Consider the following 19,013-nt stretch of genomic DNA (forward strand, 5'->3'; position numbering starts at 1 on the left):
TGTGTGTGTGTGTGTGTGTGTGTGTGTGTGTGTGTGGCGCTCCTCCCTTGTCCTTCCACCCGTGCGGCCCTCTGCCGTGTAAGCTGTGTTTCAGCGAATGCAACAATTCCTACCTTCTGAGAGACACTCAGTAGGACCATCCTTCATAACTAACCTTTAATAAGTGTCTGAATCACATCTTTGTGTCCCATCTCACAGGCTCGAAAAAGTGGAGTATGCTTCATGACATCAGTGGCATCTACTTGAGCGTTATTTTCCAACAATAACTTCACGGTGCTGACATGGCCAGAAAGGGCTGCAGCATGTAAAGCTGAAAAAGAAGCAAAAAGAAAGCAAAGATCTCTTTGATAACAACGTCACCTTTTTCTTATTCTAACTGTGTATCCTTTTCTCTTCTGATGTCCTCGTTTTGGCTAAATGCAATTTAATCTTAAGGATTCTCTATTGTTCACGTCTACAGATTTCAATCTTCCTTTCTGTTCATGTGTACCACTCACGTTTCCCCCTTCCCGTCTATCTCTCTTATCTCACGGTTTCTTCCTTTCCATCCTGTTGCTCTGAAATGTTTTCCTTTCCTCAGTTACTGCTTTATTATCTTTTCTTCCCTCTTAGAGGGTAAGGGAACAAAAAATGACAAAAGAGAAATGATTTAAACAATGCAGGCAATTCTGCCCACCAGCCCCTTCAATAAGCATCTGCCCCTGAGGGTTGGTGTGATGGGAGGTGTCAATCTACCAGCCCTTCAGCGGCTTCACCAAGCTACTCCTGCCATCGGACCGCATACCCATGTGGTACAGAGGTACACGCATCCCACTGTATTCAGTGCATTGTTCATAGAACATGGCTGCAAATGCAAGCCATTCATTTCCTCAGGGCCCAATTTAAGAAATAGCACCTCGTTTCAACATTGGAGAAAACACCTGAGAAGGAATGGGCTCTGCCTTCAAATGGGATTTGAAAAGTCATTTTGATTATACAGGAGTTTCATGTTATGTTAACCTGTGTCTATGTTACTTCATTCTAGCGCTTGGCTTATGCCATTACTCTTTGGATTACTCTTTAAATTCTATTTAAATACACCACTCCTTAAGTTCTGAGTTTGCCAGCATAACTGTCTAGAGGCTGGGGCCAGTTCTTCCTCAGTATCATGGCTCTATAATGCCTAGAACAATGTTTCTTTCATAATCTGTGCCTATAAAAACACAGATTCCTGAGCATTTATTGAGAACCTACTGTGGGCTGGGTAATTACATGGGTAATCCATGTGAGGGTGGGAATTACATGGGTAGACCATGTAAGGGTAAGAATTCAGCAGAGAACAAAACAACAAGTTTACATTCTAGTAGGAGAAGCAGAATAAAAATGGAATGGATAAACAAGAAAGTATCGGATGGTGATAGATGTAATAAAAGGCACCTTGATATGCAGAGTGACTAGGAGACCACTTTAATTGATGGTGATGGAAAGCCTTGCTAAGGAGCTGATACTGAAGTTGAGACCTGAATCATAAAGAAAGAGAGAGCAATGTAGAGATCTCGAGAGGGAGGAGTTTGGGCAAAGAGAACAGGTAGTCTGAGGGCAGGAATAAACCTATGTGTTTAAGGAAGGCAAAAAAGCTGCAGCACAATGGATAGAGGCAGGTAAGTCGGAAAGGTAGAGAAGGCTAGGCATAAGTGGCCAGCCGGGTCCCAGTAATAAAGACTCTGAAGGATTTTAAACAGGTGAGTGATAGTACTTGACTCGTGCTTTAATCAGATCGCTCTAGCTGTTCTGAAGAGAATGCACTGTCGTAGGTTAGAATGTAAGCCGGGACACCAGCTACCACTATTGAAGGAGACGCAGGAAAAAATGATGGTGGCTTGAGCTGGGGTGGCAGGAGTGCAGATGCAGAGAAGCAGAAGATTTAAAATATATTTTAGGGACACCTGGGTGGCTCACTTGGTTGAGCGTCGGACTTGATTTTGGCTCAGGTCATGATCTCACAGTTTGTGAGACTGAGACCTATTTCTGGCTCTGTGCTTACAATGCCTCGCCTGCTTGGGATTCTCGCTCTTCCTCTCTCTGCCCACCCTGCCTCCCCCGCCAGCTTGTGCACACACGTGCTTTCTTGCTCTCAAAATAAATAATATAATAAATAAATATAATAGTAATATAGTAATTAATTACATAATATAATAAAATATATAAACAAATATATAGAGAGAGAATATGTTTGCCCTCAAGTGAAGTTTTATGAAATACTCAACATATAAGACTGATAAGAGTTGAGTGGTCCTGACTAAAGCAGGGGTGGAGAGTTACCCACTTAAGCACCTGCCCCCATTCGCAACACTCTATAGAAACCTGTTCTGAAGAATATGGTTTGGAAAATCAGACTTTTTTATTTTATTTTATTTTTTTATTTTTTGAGAGACAGAGAGAGAGAGCATGAGCAGGGGAGGGTCAGAGAGAGAGGGAGACACAGAATCTGAAGCAGGCTCCAGGTTCTGAGCTAGCAGTCAGCACAGAGCCCAACACGGGGCTCAAACCCACAAACTGTGAGATCATGACCTGAGCCGAAGCCGGAAGCCGGATGCTCAACCGACTGAGCCACACAGGTGCCCCCAGACTTAATTTTAAGGTACTTTCTAATTCTGAAATTCTACAATTCTGTGATATGGCATCAGCATGCAATAAATACTTTTCAGATAAATGTTGATGTCATGAAAAAAAACACAGCACAAAATCCCAATTAAGTAAAAGATAGAATGAAGGATCTTATTAACTGAAATTCCCCATTTATGACTATTTGCATTTACATTACTTTAAAATAAACTTACACATTTTTAAATTATATTTATTTATTTTGAGAGAGACAGAGAGAGCATGACTGGGGGAGGGGCAGAGAGACAGAGAGAGAAGGAGAATCCCAAGCAGGCTCCATGCTACTGGTTAGACAATGGTGCATTTTAAAAAATATAACCACTATATCAGTGAGTGTCCATTTAAGAGACATGCCAGAAACTCTAGCAGAGTGAGTTCACAATAAAGAATTGTTGGCTATGGATTGAAGAAGTGAAAAAGCAAAAAGGGAACACTGAGGCATCACAGAGGTAGTGAATGTAGAAGACAGCCAGCAATTCTAGGACTAGGGGAACAAAAAGAAGAAGATGGAACTGTTAAAACTTAAACACCTGGAAGAGGAGCCCTGTGGGGTGGAAACTCAGACCTCTGAGCAGGGCGCTGCTTGGCTGGTGCTGGTGTCTCTGAGGAGGGTACTCTGGGGCTGGGACTGTGAGTGTTGGAGAAATGCAAAGTGAAATTAACTGTTGCCATTGGAACAAACTATCACTGCTGTGTTGAAGAAGGCTTACTAGGGTGATGCTGATGGGAACAGGAAGCCAAAACAAGAATAGTAAGCAAACAGGAAGGTGTAATCCCATTCTTCCAGCTTTCCAGTTTCCCTCTACTGCCCCCTCTGGGTGGATTCTAACAGGGCACCCTGGCATAGCAAAGAGAGGAGAGTCCCGTTTCATATCTAAAAGACATTAACAAACATTTGGCCATATTGAATATACAGACAGTGCCCATATTTTCCTGATGGTTTTTTTTCCCAGTTTATTTGAATCAAGATCCAAATAATGTCTGTATGTTGCTGTTGATGAGAACTCTTCTCTCATGGGAAGGAAAACAATTCTGTAGAGGGATGATGGAGACAAAGTCACTGTCACAGAAGAGAAATGTCAGGAAGGCATGGCTGACATATAATAAAATCTCCTTAAGAGAAAGAGCCAGGGAATTAATGAATCTGAGGAGAATTTATGTCTGAACTCCGACCATGGTGCACATCAGAAAGACACCTTTGGTCAAAAGGACGAAAGTATCCTTGCCCGTTCTTTATTAAAATACATGAAAATGTTAAACTAAACGCAAGGCTAGTGATGGAATGAAAGGCTGCACACTAATGGGAGACTGACAAAAAATGAAATGTTCAGACCACTTATAAACTCAGTGTCCTACATGTCATATCTGCACTGTACCCTTCTTTAAGAAGCTTAAGCTCTACTGTGAAGCTTTGATAAAGAAATACTTTTGACAGTTAAAGTCTTTGTTAAAATTGATATTACCTAAAACTCTTTTTTTTAAAACAATTTTTAAATGTTTTAATTTATTTTTGAGAGAGAGAGAGAGACAGTGTGAGCAGGGGAGGCTCAGAGAGAGAGGGAGACACAGAATCCGAAGACAGGCTCCAGGCTCTGAGCTGTCAGCACAGAGCTCAAGGCGGGGCTAGAACCCATGAACTGTGAGATCATGACCTGAGCCGAAGTCGGATGCTTAACTGACTGAGCCACCCATGCACCCCTACCTAAAACTCTTTGAAACACAGTATAGAAGGGGTGGTGGTTTAGGTATAGGGAGGGATATTATTAGGTATAACCCTGTCTCCCCAGTGAGTGCCACATGATTAGTTCTGATAGGTGCAAATGGCTCTCCTGTGATTCTACAAATAAGAAAACACTGAGAAGCTGCTTTCTGAGTTTTTATTCTCTTCTGTATTGTGCTATTGTGTGGTTTTCTTTCTTCTTCGAACTTGTCGTTAGGATATAGTAACACAAGGTAGAGACTGCCAAGTTCACAATGAAAGCTAAAAAAATACATACCTCTCTTATTAACCGACACACAGTTGAAGGGCTCTCTTCTTAGACAAAGAGATTGAAAGAAGGCTCTACTGAGAGCTTTGGATGCAAATCTAACATGAAGCTCTGAAGCTTTAAGAGTCCTGGGGGGAGGTTACCCCTAAAATGGGAGACTTGGGAGGAGGTAATGCTCTTCAAGTCTGAGAAAAGAGCACTTTAGATGAGACATACCTAGATATGTACAGTCCTTAAAATATAATCCTACATTTTTGAAGTTTAATTGATAACTACTAAATATACATAGTTTTAAGTACAGGTTTATTTATTTTATACACAGATAAATGATATGAAGAGTTCCCATAATCATGTTTAAGGAGCAACAAGGCTTTTAATCCAAATGCCACCCTTCACCTGGTAGAAACAGTAGCTAATTTCAGCCATCAAACTTGGAGGAAATAAAGCTTTTGGAGTGATTTCCTAGTAACCTAAACTTAAAACATGCCAATGCGGGGCGCCTGTGTGGCTCAGTCGGGTGGCCGTCTGACTTTGGCTTAGGTCATGATTTCACGGCTCATGAGTTCGAGCCCCGCATTGGGTTCTGTGCTGGAGCCTGCTTTGGATTCTGTGTCTTTCTGTCTCTCTGCCCCTTCCCCACTCATGCTTTGTCTTTCTCTGTCTCAAAAATAAACATTAAAACAAAATTTTTAAAAATGCCAATGAAAGTCAAACAATATTAGATAAGGGACAGTGATTTCAGACCTCTCTGTACAAGTTGTAGGGCACCTACCCACTGTGGAACCCAAAAGAAAGCAAACGGAACAAGTCTCCCACTTCTTACCTGTGCCTCCATATTTGTCTGCCATGTTAATATCAATGTCAGATTTCAAACTCAGCATAGTCCTAAGGACATCATCACTGCCTTTTCCAGCAGCCCACATAAAGGAGGTTCTTCCTTCCAGGTCTGAATCATCTTTCACTGAAGGATGTTTTAAAAATACTTTAACTGTTTCCTGTAAGAAAACTTGATTAAAAAAAATTGAGACAAGAGGGGAGCGTTTTCTATGGTAAGAAAGCCATTGTTATATGTGACTTCCCCTAAGATGTAAAGTGTTTTTTCCTTGCTTTTGAATCAAATAAAATTATCTTTTTATGAATAATGAAACTACAATTTCCATTGAAAGTAACAATCCTCTTTCTTTATATATTAGGTTTAGTTTCCATGCACTTCAAACACATAACTCCTTCATTCACAACATCCTCATAATTGAGAATGATCATCCACAATCAAGTATGAAAACTTTATAGGTCATTCTTTTGAGAGATGAAGTGATGGGGCGCCTGGGTGGCTCAGTCGGTTAAACGTCTGAATTTGGCTCAGGTCATAATCTCATGCTTTATGGGTTTGAGCCCCACGCTGGGCTCTGTGCTGACAGCTCAGAGCCTGGAGCCTGCTTCAGATTCTGTCTCTCCCTCTCTCTCTCGCTGTTCCTCCTCCATTCATGCTCTGTCTTGCTGTCTCTCAAAAAATGAATAAATATTAAAAAAAATTAAAAGACTCAGAAATATTCAGTGTCATGACCAACATTAAAATATAGGGGTTTTTTTTGGACATTTTATATGCAGAGATATGTTTACTCAGCCATGACCACAGAGAGGGTTAACACATTTTCTTATTGTGTGTTTTGTTACTATAATTTAAAAAATACTTAATGTACTTACTGAATAATGATGTGGGACTACTGAGAAATGCAGTGTTCGGTTCATTTAAACAGATATTTATTTATCAGGTCCTTTATTCAAGGTCCTTCCTCTATGGAATCACACTAAAATTAGGACCTGCAATAATTCTAATAGTGCCTGACAATTTTAATGGGGGTTAATATTCACAGCATTTTAAACTGCCTCTTTCCTTAAGCCTCAGAGGCTTACACCCACTTAGGGAGATCACAGAAACTTTAGCTTGAATGGAAGTAAAATAGAGTTTCAGCAAAAAGAATTCTGGAGGTTGTGAGCTGGCCAAAAGTACCTCAGTGTTGATGCTCAACACTCGAAAGCAAGAAGAAATTCAAGGGCACATCTAATGCAGCCCTTCATCTCCCAGATGAAGAAATTTAGGTTCAAGGTCATATAAACACTGGGGTAGATACAGGAGTGGAGCCCAGAGCTGGATCACAGCACGCTTTCCACTGTATAGACTGTATGCCACTGTATACACTGCTTCCTAGTGTGAAAACTCATACCGAGCTACTGAGGCATTAGTGCTCCTAGGACCTGCTGTTAGGACACATGAGATGGGAATAAACAAATCGATTTTAAAACTTGGTAATTTTTGGTTTGTTTTCTTTTACTGATTTGTAAACATTTCCTTGTTGAGTATGTTTTCTTAATGATGAATGTTCATAGAGGTTTGTGGATTTTTGTTGTTATTTTCTAAGGGGAATTTTAGCCTCATGTGGATCAACAGAGTCCAAGGAGATCAAGGGGCTTGAAACTGAGCTTAGAAGATTTGCATAATTATTAAAAATCATCTCTGTGATTGGCAGATTATCTAGAGTAAGTATTTCTTTGGATAAACACCCATAATGTCCTGCCATTCTTCCTTATTCTCGGGAGCTTAGTCACTTAATTGCTGGTATCTGTGCACGTATTAAATTTGGAGTCGAAGACTTGGGTTCAAGATCTTGGGCAAGTCATTTAATCTCTTGAAACCTTGGTTTCTTCCTCTTTAAATTAGGGACACCATGTCCTCTCACAGGCTTGTGTTGAAATATGAATTGAGTTCTGATTTCCGTAGGTTGAATAGGCTGGGCCAGTGAATTTCTTATCTATCTGTAACAAGAAAGGGTTCCTCCTCAAAATATAGTTTGTCTTCTTCAGAGACAATAGAATAATGGGAGACAATAGAAGATAATGGTTGACCAAAAGTCTAGGAGATACATTTACTGAACTGCCAGGAAGGAAGGACCGTAGCTGCAGTTGCTCTGGGTACCAGAGACAAAGAAGGATGGGAAAATAAGATATTTTAGGAATCTGAATATTCATTGTATTCAGTGGTGCATTTGGGGAGGTCAGGAAGATGGAACTACACTATGCTGATGATGGCATTCTTAGAACTTAAAGTTTATTTATTTATTTTGAGAGAGAGAGAGGGAGTGAGCAAGCGCATACAGGGGAGGGGCCGAGAGAAAGGCAGAGAGAATCTGAAGCAGGTTCTATACCATCAGCGCAGAGCCTAATGTAGGGCTCGAACCCACCAACCATGAGATCATGACCTGAGCCGAAATTAAGAGTTGGACACTTCACTGACCGAATCACTCACATGTCCTTTATTCTTATAATTTAATGTAACTAAGGTTTCCACTATACACTCCCATGGAGAATATAGTAAAATCAACTCTGACTGCTTTGACATGTGCCTTTTTGAATAAATCTCTAGTTCTTGGTGGCTACTTACTCACGAAGCTGAAGCAGCCTAAGTGTTATGTTACTGGCTGAACTGAGTGACATAAAGGATATAAAAGTGCTTTGTAAAACTGCAAAGGTTGGCAAGGGAAGAATTATTAGTCATATTCAATATCTTTAGAAATAATTCATATTTTTGCTTTCTCAGCTATGTAATATACAAAATTATTAGCACTAACAATAGTTAGAATGCATTGCGTTTCTTGAGTACCTGCTCTGTACCAAGAACTATACTAGGCACTGGTCCCAAGTTTTCTCTGATTCTACAACAATCCTGAAAGGAAAGGTATAATTGTCCTCATTTTGCATGTGAAGAAACTAAGACTCAGGAGGTTAAGAAACGTGTGGCAGGTCATACAGCCAGCTGATGGCAGAGTCAGGATTCCAGCCAAGGTCAGACCAGGTCTGAGGCCTTGCCACACAGAGAAGACACTGGAACACTAAGTGCATATAAAACCTTAGTGCCAGAAAGGTAATCAGAAAATGAAACAAACTTACACAGAACAAAATGTTACACTGAACAGTTAATATAAAAATTGTGTTAAAATTTCACATGACTAACAACTATCTCTTGCTTTACAGTCAGAGTTAACAGCTTGAGCAATTGTTAAGATATAATCACAACGCAAATACAAACACAAGTGCATGTAAAATTGAAATGTGAATAAGGTCAGTGGATTATAGGAATGTCAATTTCCTGTTTATGATATTGCTTCATACTTTTGCAAGATGTTACCATTGGGGGGTGAAGGGTACATGACATGTGGCTGCTTATTTCTTATGACTGCATGTGAATTATAATGTCAAAATAAAATTTAATTACACAAGAAGATAACTGTCATGTTTCACTTACAGCAAAGTTACTCTGAGCCGCATAGTGCAAGGGTGTTGCTCCTTGGCTGTCAGACGGGATGTTTCCGGATTTATTTCTTTCTAAAAGGAGATGGACAATCTGTGCATGGCCTGAAAGCAGATACAGGACTAGTTAATTTATAATCTATTTTAAGGAAACTCTTCTGAATAGTGGCCCCCAGTAGAACCTCTTCTAACTTCTCACTAAAATACTGTGATCACGTAGAACAAAGGCAAACACTTACAACACTGAAATCTTAATGCTTCAATCCAGGAAGGAAATGATATGAATTCTAATTGCTAGATTGAGAGAGAGAGCTATATTAGGTATCAGCGCACTGCATTCCCTGGTTTTGTTTTATAAAACTGTCTGTAAAAAAAGGAGGGAAGCCAGCCCCTGTCAGCCATCAGGGTCCCTAGTGTCCAGGTCTCACTGCATGGCTGATCAGAAATGCACCACTCTTCAGGAGGACAAACTAGAATACAGCCTCTTGTAACGTCTGAGGCCTCCTATCAGTCCTCTCTCCCCTCCCTCCTCCATTTTTTTCATGGTAGGTGGCGATTTCAAATCCCAGAAAACACGTGGCAGGAAGCAAGCGAAGGTTGCAAGCGAAGAGCTGTAGAAAGGACCAAAGAATGAACACACATGGTAACCGCATGTTTGGGAAACCTGAATATCATGCAATCTATTGCTTCAGCGTATTGGGGACCCGGGCAGTGAAGGTGCCACATCAGCAGAAGAACATGGACACACGGCAGGGAAAAGCCAGGCAGAAAAAGGGAATGTGAGTCGGGTTGTGCACTTCTACCTGCCCCTACGTACGATCGCAGACGGAGTTCTCTGAGGAGGGCAAAAGTAGGGTCACAGGCAAGCTACCGAGACACATGTCATCTTGTTTGAAAGATACAGAGAAAAATTCAGTAAAGGCAGGATGACAATATACTACAGGACAGGGAAAAAGGGGACATCATCAGAGAGGTGAAGCGCATATCTCAGAACATGATCTAGGGAAGGGTCCAGAGGAAAAGTTCAGGAAACTGTTTGGCATCCTTGACTTGGGAAAAGAGATGTCCTCTATGGAATGAAACAGAATATCCTAAGAAGGAAATAATCTGAAATGCAAAGGTGATGGAAGGAGGGAAAAAGGAGAAAAGCTGAGATACAAAGAAATTGGGATGAGGGAAGGAAATAAAAATACAACCTAAAATACAATCTATGAGAGGCAGAAAGAAATCAGAACTTACGGATCACTTTAGTGATCTGGAGACAAGTTTGTGAAGTCCTCCCGGAATGCACAAGACAAAGGAAAAGGGATGAAACTGCACATTGAAATGAAATCTAAATAATAATTACAAATCTAATGATAAACCTGAATGCCAATGCAAAAAGTATTTTGAAAAAACTCAGTGTGTAACTTAAAAACTAAGCCTGCAGTAATAATTAGGAAAAACTTCAGATCATATTAACAAACTGAAAAAGTGATAAGTAAAAGTGTGCTAAATTCCTCATTTAAAATTAAGAAATCATGCGATGCAGATTTGCTTTTAACTCTGGCTCACATTTTAAAAAGATTTTGATAAATTTAAAAGTAACCACGAATAGAACCTACAACCCTCCTAAAGCACTAGGCAGTTCAAAACCAAATAACAACAAACATAATCTATATGACAAAAGGCAGGAAAAAAAGGAAACAGGAAAAAAAAGAAAAAATAAGAAACCAAAACATCAATAATACTCAAAGAGCAGAATAGCAGAAAAAAAGACCAAATCATATATATCTTATAACAGTGACTATTAATGGGTAAGACTCCTTCACTAAAAGAGAAAGACTCAGATTGTAAAGTTAGATACACACACATATGTATACTCTCTCACCTAACAAAGTGATCCCCCAAAAGGTTAAGTAAAAGGCACCTCGGGAAAACATGAAGAAAAAAAAATCACATATCATAGTATTGGCACAAACATAAAATTAAAGCCCTCCTCTCAAAACACACAGGCATTGAATGTGAAAAGAGGATTATTTTATATTTACATTTGTCAATGAATGAACATTACTTTTAAAATAAAAACATGTTAAGATCTGATGTTGAAATTAAAACTGATATATAACAGAGAATACATTTATATTACTAAAGTTTAAGCATCCAACAGAGGGACTTAAGTATAAGATGCCACATATCAATTAAAAATTAAATTAATTAAGGGCACCTGGGTGTCTCAGTTGGTTAAACACCCAACTCTTGATTTCAGCTCAGGTCATGATTTCACGGTTCAGGGGTTCGAGCCCAGCGTTGGGCTCTGTGCTGACAGAGCAGAGGCTACGTGAGTAGCTCTCTCTGCCCCTCCCCCACTGTGCACACTTGCAGGTGTGCTCTCTCTTTCTCTCTCTCTCAAAATAAATAAATGAACTTAAAAAAAAAACACCTTAAATTAAACAAGAGGTAGAAGCTGACAGGGGAAGGGAAGCCATGGAAAGCTTCTGGTACTCGTTGTAGTTCCTCCAGCCGTTGATCCTTTGATTCACAGTCAGCTCACCTAGTAAAGCTGCCCAGTGAAGTGGGGTTCGAAATAAGTTGTCGTAAGACGTTATATTGCAGCTTTCATAGGAAGTCAAGACATCGACCACTGTCACATTCCCATCAGCGACGGCGAAGTGAAGAGGTGTCCGACCCTCGTAGTCTTGCCAGTTCAGCAAGGACTCCGTGGGAGCAGCGTCCTAATTTGAAGGAAACACAGACTTCAGACACACGTGGAATCCTCAGTAAATCACATTCGACATAAGCACGAACTGAGCAGTTTTCTAAATCTGTATATTCTCTCAGTACAAATGATAACATTCAGAAAAGAAACATATGTTCTAAATCTTTAAAAGTTGCTTGTCATGTCTAGCTATAAAAAATGTAGAAAAGATATAACAAATACCATCACTGACTCTCCAGATTAAATAGGTGTATCTTGCCGAACGTGCTTTTGTATCTGTTATGGATTCAGCTAACGCTGAATGTTTTATACTTTTGTTCCATATTATGCATCCATAAACAATACGTGAATTACATGTGTGTGTTTTCAATGTTTATACCTCTGAGTTTATACTATGAATATACTTTGGCAGGTTTTTTTCTTTCAACACTATACTTCTGGGTATCTATGTTGATACTAGTTCACTTGTTAAGCCACAATTTAGTTATCCATTCTCCTAGTGAGGGACAGTCAGGTTATTTACATTTTTTCCATTATTAGCAATGATGTTGCAGTGAACATGCTTCTCCTATATGTCCCTTTGTAGCACACGTGTGAGATTTTCTTCTAGCCCAGACACCTAAAAGGGGAATATTACACGGATATTTACAGTATCAACTAGGTATTATCAAATTGCTCTCCAAATGGTTACACTAATTTAACACCTCCAGGACAATGTGTAAAAGTTTTTATTTCCCCACAAGTGGGCACAAATTAACCTTTTGGTATTATCAAGCTTACTACATTCTTTCCCTTACAGGTATGGAAAGCATTTTGCTGATGTTTTAATTTGTATTTTTTTATAAATGAGGTTGGGTTTTATCATACATTTATTGGCTATTCTGCTTGAATTGACAACTCACATTTACTCATTTTTCTGCTAGGTCTTTGTAGCTACTATGAGGTCCTCTTTCGAGAATAAAGGACTTAGTTCCCAGCTTCTGTGAGTGGTGGCGGCAGATGACCCTCAGCTGTTGGACTTTTACAAGTGCTTCAGCTAAAGATAGTTGCTTCACTCAAGGTCATATCTCTTCTCAGATGAGGTCACATCCAAAGCCAACCCCCAACCTGAGAACTTTCTGAAAGGCCACACAAGACTTAGAGCTGCTTGTGTGGTCATCCTAGTTTATAAAAAAGAGCACGAAAGGTATTTTAAACACTTCAAAAAAAGGAGTAGAATTTTACCATGGTGGCAGGTTAGGCCTTTTAGTCTCCAAAGGACTAAGGTGTGTTAACAAGGGAGAAAAAAAAAGCCAAATTTGTGAAGAAATAAGATAGGATGAGTGGCAAGTGTCCTCCAAGGATTCCAGATATTGGAACTGACACAAAGAATATAAAATAACTAAATGCAAAGCATGTAAAAAAATTAAAAATGAAATAAAAGGTGACCAAGGAACAACAACTATCAGAATGATGGGGCAGATGTAAACAAAAAAAACAACAAAAAGAACTTTTAAATGTAAAAATATAGGATTGACGAATGAATAGGGCAAAAGAGAGAGTGGTCTCAGGGGAAGAAAGGCTGGGAAAACTAGAAGGCACGTTTGAGGTAATTACCCAGGACATGGCAAAAGAGAGAAAAAGATGGAATGTAAAACAGAGGAGACACGAAGAATAAAATAAAAAGGTGTAAAATATGTGTAATTGGGACCATAAAAGCAAGAGTGTAAAGAATGAAAGAGGTAATATTTATAGAGATAATACCTATATATTTCCTAGAACAGACACGAAACGATAGTATACACCAAACATGATAAAAAACCGTCCAAAAATCATAAAACAACAAAAAACCACACCAAAGCCTCCAAAACAAACAAACAAACAAACAAACAAACACCCTTTTCCCAGAGACACTATAGTGAAACTGTAGAATGCCACACAGAGAAGAATGCAAAAGCAGCCTGGGAGACAGGATAAATCATTTCTAAAGGAAAGACATTTAGACCAATACAGAACACTCCAGAGGAACAATGAAAGGCAGAAAGCAGCAAAAAAGTCTGAAAGAGTAGAGAAAAAGAACTACCTAGGACTGTGCATACAGAAAAACTATATATTCAAGAGCATGGTGGAAATGTAGATATTCCTTTTAAAAATTGTTTATTTAGGGGCACCTGGGTGGCTCAGTTGGTTAGCGTCTGGCTTTGGGTCAGGTCATGATCTCACAGTTCGTGGGTTTGAGCCCCACATCAGGCTCTGTGCTGACAGCTCAGAGCCTGGAGCCTGCTTCGGATTCTGTGACTCCCTCTCTCTCTGATCCTCCCCTGCTCACATTGTCTTTCTCTCTCAAAAATAAAGAAAAAACATTAAAAAAATTTTTAAATTAAAAAATTGTTTATTTATATATTTTGAGAGAGAGAGCGAGCGAGCGAGCATGAGTACAAGCAGGGGAGAGGCAGGAAGAGAGGGAGAGAGAGAATCCCAAGCAGGCTTCCTCTCTCAGCACAGAGCCTGACATGGGGCTTGATCTCACAAACCATAAGATCATGACCTGAGCCAAAACCACGAGTCAGACACTTAGCTGACTCAGTCACCCAAGTGCCCTGAAATGTAGCCATTCTAAAGAGCAGAGATCATTTACCACCAACAGATCTACCCTAAAGGGAATTCTCAGAGTTATATTTCAGGAAGTAAGATATTAACTCTGGAAGGAAAACTTGAGATTCAAGAAGAAATGCAGAGCAAAGGAATCAATTAACATGCAAATAGAAATAACCATAGCACATACAAAAGGATATTATCATTTAAAGTCTAATTTGTGTGTTATAAGCAAATAGGACTAACTATTAGATTACCATAGCTTGTAAGCTGGAATTTGAGAAGCAGTGATTAGAAACCTCAAATAATCCACTGCTAAATATTCAAAATTAATAAGAAAGTATAGCAAGTTGGTTAGATTCATATTTAATGAATAAAAATATCAACTGTACTTCCATGTGCCTGCAACTACTAGTTAAATATACATCTTAGATACAGTCAAGAGAGCACTCGACCCTTGATCTTGGGGTCATGAGTTCAAGCCCCATGCTGGCTATAGAAATTACTTTTAAAAGAAGCAGCACTATTTTTTTTTAAGTTTATTTATTTATTTTGAGAGAAACAGAGACGGCATGGTTGGAGAGGAGCAGAGAGAGTGAGGGAGAGAGAGATAATCCCAAGCTGCCTCCACGCAGAGCCCGACATGGGACTTGAACTCAAGAAACTGTGAGATCATGACCTGATCTGAGCCGAAACCAAGAGTCGGATGCTCAAGTGACTGAGATACCCAGGTGACCTATAAAGCAGCACTATTTTTAAATAGAAAAAAAAAAAAAAAAGAAATAGTTCCAAATGTCTGTGAAGAACTGAATAATGTATGGCTTGTTTATAAGATGGAATCCTACACGATAGCAAAATAAAATATATTACAGGTAGACACAGCAACATATATAAAATCACCAGCATAATATTGAGCAAGAAAAGCATGTTGCAAAAGGATACTTTTAACGTCATTCCATGCATACAAAATTCAAAAACACTAAAAATGAAACAGTGTAGTGTTTAGGGATACTAATATGCGTGGTAAAACTATAATGAAAGTCAGGAATGATAAACATGCAATTGAGGATAGTGGCTGCCTCTCAGAAAGGAGAACAGAATGGTGCTGGGAGGTACCCAGGGAACTTCAAAAGTAACGGTTAACGTACTTGCTCTTAAACTCAGAGATGAGTACATGAATATTTGTAGTTTCCATATTCTTTACAACTTTTTTTTAAGTAGCCTCCACGCCCAACACAGGGCTTGAACTCACGACCCTGAAATCAAGTGTTGGACGCTCCACAGACTGAGCTATGCAGGTGCCCCTGTCTTCTTTATGTCTTACATGTATTTTACAGATATTATGTCTACGCAGTGTTTAATAGGCACAACTATAAAACAAAGCCAGGAAGGAAAAACACAAATTCAGGAAAGCAGTTGATGGGGGATGGGCGAGTGTGGCTCAGGTGAAGAGAATGTGTTTGGAAACTGGCCCGTCATTCTGTGTGGTCTTTAATAAGCAGCACAGCAGTACTACCATGTCCTGTTTCTTGAGTGATGGGTTCACAGGTCTGTTGTATTTCGTTTGGTTCATAATTTGTCTGTGTATCATATATACGCTCTTGTATACTGGCTATTTTATAACAAAAAAGTTGTTCGTCGGTGAGGCCGCCCAGGTCTCGCAGCGCCACCGTACTCACCAGGATGCACCGCACCGTGTGCACAGCACTGGGATCTTTGTGGTTCGCTGCCCAGTGAAGTGGGATCTTGCCTTCGACGTCGGGGATCCCGATGTTGGAATCGTGCTTGATGAGCAGCTTCACGTGCTCCGGGTTATTGTAATAGGCGCTCCAGTGCAGGGCGGTTTGCTGCAAAGTCGTGAGAGCCTCAAACACAGCAACAGTAGCAAGAGCAACGGTAACAACACAACAGATTCCCCCCAAGCTTGTATTGTGTGATGGGCACAGATGTAAGAGTTTTCTGTATTTTGCCTCATACAGTCATCAGGACAACTCTGGGTGATGAGGACTCTTGAATCTGCATGTGATTGATGGGAAAAAAGAGCACAAGGTGGATGAGTGATCTGCTCAGGGGCATAAAGGTAGTCAGTGGCCAAATTGAGATTTTGACCCAGGCAGTCTGAACACAGCATCGGACCTCTTAATCGTGAGGGGCACTTAGGTCATCAGGTACTAATCAGTAGAAATACCAAAAAAAAGAAAAGCAGCCCGGTGGCTTATGAATAGTTATCAACAAAGTAAGTAACGATTTTGATATTGCACCGAGCATTTTGAGAATTTGATAGAATGTTTAAATTTCAGTATCTATCAAAAAGAAGACCCATGCATGGATCTGAATTCCATTTCTTATATCAAAGCACAAATCTAAATTTAACTATAATTTTATAGGATGAATTGTTAGACCTACTATTGAGGTTAAGATACATGTTGAAAATATAGCAATATATGCTTTATTTTAGATAATAAAAGTTAAAAATGAACATCCTGATGGGTCGCCTGGTTGGCTCAGTAGGAAAAGCATGTGACTCTTGATCTTGGGATCATGACCTTAGAAAAAGAAATAGGGGCGCCTGGGTGGCTCAGTCGGTTGAACATCTGACTTTGGCTCAGGTGAGATCATGACCTGATCTCGAGGTCGTGAGCTCAAGCCCTGTGTCAGGTTCTGTGCTAACAGCTCGGAGCCTGGAGCCTGCTTTGGATTCTGGGTCTCCCTCCTCTTTGCCCCACCCCCACTCATTTTCTCTTTCTCTCTCTCTCTCTCTCTCTCTCTCTCTCTTTCTCACTCTCTCAGAAATAAATAAACCTTAAAAAAAACTTTTTTAATGAACATCCTGAGCTTTTGTTTTAAAATCCCCTCTGTGATTCTCATCAACAAACCACAGTAAACTGGTCTCCATATTAGAAGAGTTACTGAAGAAACACAAAGAAATGGTTGGGCTGTACGTTATCCCTTATGAATACAGTGACATCAGTCCAATCTAGGGTCAGATAATTTGCCAGTAGGAACCAAACTCACTTGTTGCACTAAACACTTTAAATGTTGACGTATGTGGTATTCATGTACAGTGCACCTACGGGCATTTAATATGAAGAGTTACTCATTACTTTTTATTTAGTAATTACTATAGAACCAAAAAATCACAAATATAATAGCAAATAATTTCCTATAGCCACTTTTCTTCCTTCTTCCTCTTTTCTTTCTTCTTTTCAAAAAAATTTTTTAATGTTTATTTATTTCTGAGAGAGAGACAGACAGTGCAAGTAGGAGAGGAGCAGAGAGAGAGGGAGACACAGAATCTGAAGCAGGCTCCAGGCTCTGAGCTGTCAGCACAGAGCCAACATGGGGCTCAAAGCCACAGTGAGATCATGACCTGAGCTGAAGTTGGAGACTTAACTGACTGAGCCACCTGGGCGTCCCTCTTCTTTTTCTTAAAGTAGGCCCTATGTGCAATGTGGGGCTTGAACTCACAACTCCAAGATCAAGAGTCTCATGCTATACTCATTGAGCCAGCCAGGTGCCCCTACAGCCACATTTTCAATAAACAACATACACAGTTTCTATAATTCTTTTGCTACGTTATCTTTGTTCTGAATATATTTACTGAGAGGTAACATTAGGTCTGTTGAATCTAATAGTACAAAGTTTGGGATTGTACTTTCTACATCTTTAAACAATTTTTTTCTAGTTATTTTTACTATGATAAAATGTACGTAACATAACTTATCATTTTAACTGGTTTTATATGTACAGTGCAGTGGCCTTAAGCACATTCCTACTGCTGTGTAACTTGGGCACCTTCCACCCCCCAGAACTTTTTCATCTTCCTAAACTCCATACTCACTTAACCGTAACTCCCAATTTCCACCTGCTCCCAGCCTTTCACTTGGCATAATGTCTTCAAAGTTCATCCATGTTGTAGCGTGTGTCAGAGTTTTATTCCTTTGTAAGGCTGAATAATATGCCATTGCATGGACTGAGCTTTGTTTCTCCACATCAGTGGACATTGGGATTGTGGTCACCTTTCCCCCATTGTGAACAATGCTGCTGTGAACATGGGTATATCAATATCCACTCACATTCCTGATTTCAGTTCTTTTGGGTTATACCCAGAGGTAGAACTCATGGATCATAGGATAGTTCCATGTTTAATTTTTTTAAGAAATTGCCATACTGTTTTCGATAATGGCTGCATCATTTTACATTCCTACCAGCACTGCACAGGGTTCAAATTTCTCAACGTCCCTAGGGCGCCTGGGTGGCTCAGTCAGGTAAGCGTCCGGCTTTGGCTCAGGTCATGATCTCACGGTTCGTGGGTTCGAGCTCCGTGTTGGGCTCTGTGCTAACAGCTCAGAGCCTGGAGCCAGCTTTGGATTCTGTGTCTCCCTCTCTCTCTGACTCTCTCCTGCTCGCACTGTCTCTCAAAAATAAATAAAAAACATAAAACAAAACAAAACAAATTCTCAACATCCTCACCAGTGCTTGCTATGTTCTGTTTTGGTAATAACAGTCATCCTAAAGTCTGTGAAATGTTATTTCATGGGGTTTTTTTGTTGTTCAGTTTTAATATAGGATATAAAATTTCAGGTCTGTGACAGATTATACATTAAACACACACACACACACACACACAGATCCCAGCAACAAGAGCCAGAGCAGATGTCAGAGCCAAAGTGAAAAGAATAATATTTATTGTATAGCTAACATTTATTGAGAGTTATTTTATTAGAATGCACTAGGCATTGTATTAACCCCTATTTATATGTATTATCTCATTTTATCTTCAACAACCCCATCACCCCCTTTTC

The 19,013-nt window shown here is 39.8% G+C and overlaps 1 protein-coding gene across 6 annotated transcripts in view; it reads right to left on the minus strand.

The window, feature by feature from the left end:
• The window catches only part of INVS (inversin), a 152,021-nt gene that overhangs the window by 54,204 nt on the left and 78,804 nt on the right, over positions 1-19,013 (minus strand). For 5 of the 6 annotated variants that reach the window (XM_029920842.1, XM_029920844.1, XM_029920840.1 and 2 more), the window contains 5 exons: positions 15,888-16,055; positions 11,470-11,650; positions 8,932-9,041; positions 5,455-5,626; positions 155-310 (listed from right to left, as the gene is read on the minus strand). In XM_029920842.1, the coding sequence (XP_029776702.1) occupies positions 155-310; positions 5,455-5,626; positions 8,932-9,041; positions 11,470-11,650; positions 15,888-16,055 (787 nt within the window). Of the gene's footprint in view, positions 1-154; positions 311-5,454; positions 5,627-8,931; positions 9,042-10,806; positions 10,822-11,469; positions 11,651-15,887; positions 16,056-19,013 lie in introns of those variants that run through there. The other variant, XM_029920845.1, reaches the window with a different exon arrangement.

The sequence above is a fragment of the Suricata suricatta genome, chromosome 13, assembly GCF_006229205.1.
Source record: "Suricata suricatta isolate VVHF042 chromosome 13, meerkat_22Aug2017_6uvM2_HiC, whole genome shotgun sequence".
Lineage (NCBI taxonomy): Eukaryota > Metazoa > Chordata > Mammalia > Carnivora > Herpestidae > Suricata > Suricata suricatta.